The sequence below is a fragment of the Gorilla gorilla genome, chromosome 1 (assembly GCF_029281585.2).
Source record: "Gorilla gorilla gorilla isolate KB3781 chromosome 1, NHGRI_mGorGor1-v2.1_pri, whole genome shotgun sequence".
NCBI classification, from domain to species: domain Eukaryota; kingdom Metazoa; phylum Chordata; class Mammalia; order Primates; family Hominidae; genus Gorilla; species Gorilla gorilla.
In genome coordinates, this window is record NC_073224.2 from 120,796,453 (window position 1) to 120,804,905 (window position 8,453).

The window sequence follows — 8,453 nt, forward strand, 5'->3', positions numbered from 1 at the left end:
TCAACACATTGTCTTCTTTATTACAGGTCATCATGGTCACAGGAGACCATCCAATCACAGCTAAAGCTATTGCCAAAGGTGTGGGCATCATCTCAGAAGGCAATGAGACCGTAGAAGACATTGCTGCCCGCCTCAACATCCCAGTCAGCCAGGTGAACCCCAGGTAAGGCAGGAAGCTCAAATCACAGTCTGCTGTGAACGAGCAAATAGTGATGGTTTAAAATCTTCAGCGTGGTTCTATAATGGTTTGCATCTAGGCTTGCTCTGAGTAGGAAATGTACCTGCACTGCCAGAAAGCAACCTTGTCATTCCTAAGAAGGGTTTTAAGTAAGAGCAAGTCATAATAATTAGCACTTAGATGGTATTTACTGTTCTAAGAGCTTGATATGGTGACCTATTATTTGCAGAGCAGGGAAGGTAAGGATTCAAGAGGCTTTTGAAGTACCTCAGAACTGGTGAAATCATGCAGTAAATTCAGCAGTCTAGCTTCTGATTTCATGCTGTTAACCACTGAGCTCTACTGCCTAGCACCTAGCACCTTGACACTTTCCAGGTCCACACTAACAAAATAAAATAAGGAAGGGACAATTACTTAGGCCATTCAGGCAAACACAGGAGACATTTGGCAATGAAGTAAAATAGATAATAGCAAATTGGTTTTGTTTTAAGGTTTAGGGCCCTTTCACCCTATGTTACGGTTAGAGGAGGGTTTGGTCTTGTATCAGCTCTGCCACTTTCTAAAACTTGGTTATATTTCTTTTTTTCTTTGATGGAGTCTCGCTCTGTCGCCCCGGTTGGAGTGCAGTGTCATGATCTTGGCTCACTGCAACCTCCACCTCCTGAGTTCAAGTGATTCTCCTGCCTCAGCCTCCCAAGTAGCTGGGATTACAGGCCCCAACCACCATGCCCGGCTAATTTTTGAATTTTTAGACCACCATTTTGGCAAGCTGGTCTCAAACTCCTGACCTCAAGTGATCCGCTCACCTCAGCCTCCCAAAGTGCTGGGATTACAGGCATGAGCCACACACCCGGCTAAAACTTGGTTATATTTCAGCATGTCTAATAAAGATAGGGAAAGGAAGAATACAGACAGGCCTGCCTTAGAGATCATCATGAGCCTCAAATGAGATAAAATATATGAAAATGCTCTGTAACCTGTAAAGTACTGAACACTTAATAGCTTTTATGTGCTGGGGAAAATTCCTTCTTTGTTTTGTTTACAAAGTGATCTGCATAAGAATATCCCCTCTTGAGGTGATGGACACATGCTGGTGATGTGATGCGTGACTTTTTTTTTTTTGTCCTAATTCTAGGGATGCCAAGGCCTGCGTAGTACATGGCAGTGATCTAAAGGACATGACCTCCGAGCAGCTGGATGACATTTTGAAGTACCACACTGAGATAGTGTTTGCCAGGACCTCCCCTCAGCAGAAGCTCATCATTGTGGAAGGCTGCCAGAGACAGGTCAGCCAGCACAAGGATCAGGCTGCTTTGGGCACTATTGGCTTTAGGGATTGGAGTTCCAGTGGAAACAGAGCAGCGGTGATGGATGGATGCATACCTCGCTGTATTAGACTCAGTATAAATAGGCCAGTAGGAAGCTCCTAGGCATAGAGAGGGTGACTTGTTAATGGTTTAGCAGTGACAGAAGCACTTTAAAGTCCAGGTGTCCACTGTGTCCCAGAGCCTGACCCCTCCGTGGAGTCATCTGATATGGGGTCCTAGTATTTGCAATAGAGATGTGAGTGGTCACACTACAGGGCGTGCATACAGGAATGGGATTTTCTGGAGTGCCACCCACCAGAGTCATTACTTTGAGTAGCTCTTGTTAATGCTGGGGGCTATGTTTGTTGTCACTTCTCAGTTCTGTTATTTGGTGTAGGGCCTGTGTGAATACTTGCCTGTGACGGTTCTCAGGCTTCATAAATAGTCTCAATAGGAAAGGAGCAGTGTCTGTAATGAGTGCTCAGTGGGGGCATGCATCGCACTATTTCCATCGCTAGGAAAAGTGATTGGTATTAACCCGTTTTCCCTTTTCTGGGGTAGGGTGCTATCGTGGCTGTGACTGGTGACGGTGTGAATGACTCTCCAGCTTTGAAGAAAGCAGACATTGGGGTTGCTATGGGGATTGCTGGCTCAGATGTGTCCAAGCAAGCTGCTGACATGATTCTTTTGGATGACAACTTTGCGTCAATTGTGACTGGAGTAGAGGAAGGTGAGAGCTATTTAAGGTGTACACCAAGATCTTATTCAGATACTGCCCATTAGCATCCATTTCTGTATACTTCTTGGATATGTTCAGTTTCCAGTGTGCTTGTCTCATAAGCTAACAGTAAAAAATCTTGGTTTTCATAGGTCGTCTGATCTTTGATAACTTGAAGAAATCCATTGCTTATACCTTAACCAGTAACATTCCCGAGATCACCCCGTTCCTGATATTTATTATTGCAAACATTCCACTACCACTGGGGACTGTCACCATCCTCTGCATTGACTTGGGCACTGACATGGTGAGTGTCACAACAGTCACAGTTCGATAGTAGTGAGGTGTGAGCTGTGTCTTCATTCACTGGCACTATGCTCCCGGCATCCATGAGGCTGGTGTTGGGAAAAGAAATTCTCAGGACCAATATCCAGTGTGTGTCCCAATCCCGGCTTCACAGAATCAGTATTACCACTCTTCAAGGCAGCAGTTAACATTTGTTTATCAGATGGGAATCTTTATTTTTGTATACTTCACCTAAAAGATTTTTAAATGGGAGGGCAAGAATCTTATAACAAAAGGTTCACAATATTAGCTTCCTTATTTTTAGTAACTAAATTCCTTCTCCCCACCCCTTCCCAGGTTCCTGCCATCTCCCTGGCTTATGAGCAGGCTGAGAGTGACATCATGAAGAGACAGCCCAGAAATCCCAAAACAGACAAACTTGTGAATGAGCGGCTGATCAGCATGGCCTATGGGCAGATTGGTGAGCTGTAGCCTGGAGTGGGAAGCTGGCACATCTAAGGCATCTGAGGTGATGGTGTCCACCTCAGGTTGAGGTTGATTTCAGAGACTGCAAATCCAGGGTGACTTTCAGGTCTAGGATGAGCCCTAACGGGGTGAGCCTGTGGAGTTTCTCTGAACTCTCTTCCATGTGAGAATACATCTGTTGCTGTTTGCCCAGTTACCTTTTGTGGAAACTGGTTTTCTATACTGAGCACCTTGGAACTGGGCTCAACTCTGCCTGAGAAATGAGGATGTCCTTCCTCACTGAGCCTTGCAGAACAGGAAGCATGGTTCTAAGGAATTGTGTGTACTGACGCACAGGCTGCTTTCCCTGGAGATACACACTTATCTGTCACTCACTTGGATGGAGTTAGGCATTGGAGAAAGTATACGTGTTTGAGAGTTTGGCTGGTAGGTCACCACCAAAGGGTGATCCTCCATCCGCCTCACACTGGACTTCTGCCCCCGCAGTGCAGCATGACTAGCTAACAGGTGGTCTAGGTGGTGGGCAATCAGCATGCCATTTGTTTTTAAATCCTCTGCCTAGGGTTCCTTCAAGAGAACCTGGCGAAGCCACCATGGATGTCTTATTCTCCTGGATTAATGGGTCACATAACTGTGAACGCTTGGATAAAGTAGAACAGATTAGATAGAATATTGTGGAAATTATGGCAAAGATTCATTAGACAGTTGTTGGCAACAAAGTAATTGGCTGGTGGCCCATCCTGACCTTCTCCAAGGAGGCCTGCTTTTGAGAGGAAGGAAGACTAGGTCTCTGGTGGTTTAGGATGAAACCCTGCCCTGAGGAACTTGGAGCAGCGTGGTTAAATTGGATGCCAGGGGAGGAGGGTCCTGAAGGTGGGGAGGAGAGTCAGAAAGTGCCACAGTGGCTAGAAAAATGGCAGCATGTAGGAATTTTGAAAGATGGAAAAGAAGTTATCGTTTGTCAGAGATTAAAAAGTAGGGAAGTGGATTTCCCCTAAAGGTCATGCCCTTAGAAGCAGCTGGTCAAGTAACAGGTGGGCATTTTGAGAGCAAGGCACATGTGTCCTTGTGTAGGCTCCAAAAAGTGACTCAAAAAGCAGAGGGCCCTGAGATTGGAGTGTATGCCTGGGGTCCTCCATCCCATCCCTCATAGCCTGTGAGTGACCAGGCAATTCTTTCCTGTGCTTTTATCAACCAGGGGGAAACACTCCTCCATATGTGCTCTCCCAGGCCTGCTGCAGTAATCAGCTGAAGGCTATACAGGTACCCTTGTGTGTGAGGTTCTAGTAATCGGGTTGTTTTTCCAACTTAGGTATGATCCAGGCCCTGGGAGGCTTCTTTACTTACTTTGTGATTCTGGCTGAGAACGGCTTCCTCCCACTTCACCTGTTGGGCCTCCGAGTGGACTGGGATGACCGCTGGATCAACGATGTGGAAGACAGCTACGGGCAGCAGTGGGTGAGTGGGCACCTCCGACCTGACCAGTGTCAGAGCTCCTCAAGCCCCCAGAAGACTGAGGCCACACTGCCACCAGCCATGCAGGTGAAGAGCCAGAGCTCATCTTCTGTCTTCTGCATTTCAGACCTATGAGCAGAGGAAAATCGTGGAGTTCACCTGCCACACAGCCTTCTTCGTCAGTATCGTGGTGGTGCAGTGGGCCGACTTGGTCATCTGTAAGACCAGGAGGAATTCGGTCTTCCAGCAGGGGATGAAGTAAGTAATGAAGGACATGTCAAGGCCTTGGCTCAAAGAAGGGGACTGGTGATTTGTAAACCCTTTGCCAGAAACTAAACATATGACACATATAGCCAGGTTTCTGGAATCTCTAGTTTATAGAGCAAATTTAGGAAGCAAGAAATGTAGCTTTCTAGTTTTTTCATCTGACCTCCAAGTTTTCAAGTACAGCTAATACATAAAGATGTTGATCTGCCATTTTAATGCATAGCATTAGAAGATAAACCTTTATTTGCACCTTTTAAGCTTTTTCTCCCCTACTTTGATTTTAGGAACAAGATCTTGATATTTGGCCTCTTTGAAGAGACGGCCCTGGCTGCTTTCCTTTCCTACTGCCCTGGAATGGGTGTTGCTCTTAGGATGTATCCCCTCAAGTAAGTTGATCCTCTGGTAGCTCCAAAAAGTATGAAATAGTATGTGTGGCTTTTCCCCCCATTACTTGTGGTAATAATTGTTATTTTCAGAATTTTGAGTGGTATGTACAAAAATTCCTATGGGTCGGAAAACTGGGAAAGCTTGACATGTCAGTAAATCAGACTAACAAATCCTGAGGCTTCCATGATAGTAGCTAGTGTTTAGGATTTGGCCCAAGATAAGATAAAGCCACACAGGCTCTAGCTCCATGGAATTGCTCGACAGCCAACTGCATTGAGCACTCAGGTCTGCCACAGCTGTAGTCCAGTTGTCTTTAGAGGCCAACTGGGGGTATGCTGGAGCTTAGGCGCCCAGGCTCAAATCTTGATTTGCTTGCTTAGTCACTGTCCCATTACAAGTCATCCACCTTTCTGAGACTCTGAATACTCTGCTCTCAAAGAAAGAAGGTTGGAGAAACAGATCTGAGGTCCCTTTTACTTTATAATCAGTCATGGGTAGAGTTGATCAAAGGAAGCATACTGCTAGTCTTTGGCCTTAAACACAGTGAATGACTCTGCATTTCAGATACACTTGAATTTTCAAAGAGGGTTTATCACAAACTCCGTTAGTTTTTTGCAACATTGAGTATGTTTGGTGATACCTGGTTGAGGTTAAGCAACTGCAACTTGATTAAAACGTGCAAAGCCACAGATTGTGGGACCCATTTACAAGTTCCTTCGAAGCTTTTGATTTAAAGCATTAGTCTCCTTTGAATTCCCGCTGTCCTCCTTGCTCAGACCCGTCTGGACCATCTCTCAATCCCCTGTTGCCAGCACTTCCTTCAGCTCATCTTATCCCTAAAGTAACCAAAACCCATCAGCCTCATTCACTTCCTGTGGGGTATGTGCAGACATCGTCTGTGGTGCAAGATGAGACTGGCATCCAGAGTCAGTCTCATTGTCCCAACCTGTCTTTATAGCTTTCTCTTGTACCCCTTACCCATCCAAGCTCATGTTAGGTGAATTCGGCTTTCTTCCTCTGCCTTTGTGTTTGGTAAGATCCTTCCTCCCCACATCCCTCCTTCTGTTCCCTCTTACCCTGACAATCCTAATAGTCCCTTCAGGGCCGGTTTCCTTGGAGCTTGTCCCTCCAGGGCCTGTGCACTTGCACCTCTTCTCTGGCATTACTTGTTGCTTGTCATTTCACCTCCCTGCTAGGTTTTAATCTAGAAGGCATGGGCCACAGTGTCTTTCTTCTCTGTGCATCCCCAGCTCCCTACACGAAGCTGGTGTACAGCAGGGGCCAGCCATCTCCAAATTGAATTCTGTCAGCTTGGGCCATTATGTATCAAGATGGGGCTTGGAGAGGTCACAGAGCTTTCCAAAAAGGCTGGTGGAAAATTACACTGAAAAGGGGGCATTTCCATCTTCTGGGTCCTTCCATGGTTTTTTTGCCACCACCAAAGAGATTGTTCTGACAGGTTCTGCCCAATTTTGGAAGGTGGTTCAGTTATTCGGTGACTGAGTCAAATGAGGTCATCTCTCTTAGCTGCCTTGTCAGACACACAGGAAGAAAAGGAGACCACCGGAGTCCTGCCCAGGGACAGCCTTTCTCACACCATAGCAGGGAGTTGGTGATCACGGAGGCTGCCTGGAGCCTGTCAGCAGGCTAGAGACTGTGTGGCTCAGCCTCCAGGCCCCTTGGAAGCCTTTGGGCTCAGCTTTTTTCAGTCCCCAGGACCAGGCCTCAGAACACAGAGCTGCATATCCCAAATGCTGTTGTCAGAGATCAAATTTGGGGAATGCATAAACTGGTTTTGACCCACACTGGCAGGTCTTTATCTTCAAAATGCTGGGATATTAGGCAGATGGTCTTAAAAGCTTCTTAAACACTTTAGAAATGAAAGAAAGAAAATGTTCAGTTGCTCTGGGATGGTTAACAGAAAAGTACTCTGCTCATCCTATAAACCAAGTCTTATGAAATCCAAAGTGAAGATGAGTAGGGATTCCATTACAAAGTCTGCAGACTGATTTCCTCTGCGTCTCTAGGCCCTGGGCACATGGAGTAGCAATCTGTTTTAAGACATTTTTATTTGTTCTGTTAAGGACTCAGTAGTTAACTGTGACTGTACTTGGCTTCTCCTTTCAGGCTGATTATTTCATTGTCACTGGTGACATGCAATTTCTTTTTCTTTATTTGAACTGTGTTCGTGTGCATATAAATTGGCACCTTACTCTATTTCCAGACCTACCTGGTGGTTCTGTGCCTTCCCCTACTCTCTTCTCATCTTCGTATATGACGAAGTCAGAAAACTCATCATCAGGCGACGCCCTGGCGGTAATTATGGGCATTCTGACTTTGGTTGGAGGAGGAGCGGGAGGGGCTATAGTTCTATTGGTTTTTTGTTTCCCTCAAGGTGTCTGGGCTCCCTCAGTGGTCAGTCTGATTAGCTAAGGTGATTGGACCAGCAAACTGACCATAGTCACATCTTCAGAATGTAGATCTCAGTTACAGTTTGAGGACTGGTCATGTTTTAGACTTTAAAATACAAACCAAGTATGATTTAGTGAAAACTTGTCAGAAATCTAAACCATCTTTCCAGGTAACTTGGTATTCCTAAAAACATGTAAATAAGTACAGTTGAGGTCCCATGTTTGGATTTTAACACACCCGACCCCCATCATCCTCCGGTTGGTTTTCATCCCTGTTTCCCTCTGTAATGCTGGAGCGAGGAAGACTCACTGTAGTGTGTCTTGTCTGTCTCTTTGCCACCCACAGGCTGGGTGGAGAAGGAAACCTACTATTAGCCCCCCATCCTGCACGCCGTGGAGCATCAGGCCACACACTCTGCATCCGTCATCCACCCCCTCTTTGTGTACTTCAGTCTTGGAGTTTGGAACTCTACCCTGGTAGGAAAGCACCGCAGCATGTGGGGAAGCAAGATGTCCTGGAATGAAGCATGTAGCTCTATGGGGGGAGGGGGGAGGGCTGCCTGAAAACCATCCATCTGTGGAAATGACAGCGGGGAAGGTTTTTATGTGCCTTTTTGTTTTTGTAAAAAAGGAACACCCGGAAAGACTGAAAGAATACATTTTATATCTGGATTTTTACAAATAAAGATGGCTATTATAATGGAATTTGTCTGTGCCCTCGTCGCTTCTTTGGTACAGATGTCTATGTGATCTGGAGCTGTGGTTTTCAACATGAGTCCCTGACCAGCAGTTTATCAGCATCACCTGGTTGCTTGCTAGGAAGGCGGGCCCAGACCCAGAGTCAGAAATGCATCAGCAATGTGGCTTAATAAGCCCTCAGGTGATTTTGATTTACATTCAAGTTTGGAAACCACTGGCTAAGAGGAAGCATTCTGCCCGTGCTCTTTTAGTTGGAGTAG

The 8,453-nt window shown here is 45.9% G+C and overlaps 1 protein-coding gene across 2 annotated transcripts in view; it reads left to right on the plus strand.

Moving 5' to 3' along the window:
• The window catches only part of ATP1A1 (ATPase Na+/K+ transporting subunit alpha 1), a 32,387-nt gene extending 24,188 nt beyond the window's left edge, over positions 1 to 8,199 (plus strand). For both annotated transcript variants that reach the window (XM_031008868.3, XM_004026412.5), the window contains exons 14-23: positions 27 to 163; positions 1,314 to 1,464; positions 2,047 to 2,215; positions 2,356 to 2,510; positions 2,846 to 2,969; positions 4,287 to 4,432; positions 4,557 to 4,687; positions 4,981 to 5,082; positions 7,308 to 7,399; positions 7,841 to 8,199. In XM_031008868.3, coding sequence (XP_030864728.1) covers positions 27 to 163; positions 1,314 to 1,464; positions 2,047 to 2,215; positions 2,356 to 2,510; positions 2,846 to 2,969; positions 4,287 to 4,432; positions 4,557 to 4,687; positions 4,981 to 5,082; positions 7,308 to 7,399; positions 7,841 to 7,869 — 1,236 coding nt within the window. In that variant the 3' untranslated portion in view covers positions 7,870 to 8,199. The remainder of the gene's footprint in view (positions 1 to 26; positions 164 to 1,313; positions 1,465 to 2,046; positions 2,216 to 2,355; positions 2,511 to 2,845; positions 2,970 to 4,286; positions 4,433 to 4,556; positions 4,688 to 4,980; positions 5,083 to 7,307; positions 7,400 to 7,840) is intronic.
• The last annotated feature ends 254 nt before the right edge of the window (positions 8,200 to 8,453 follow it).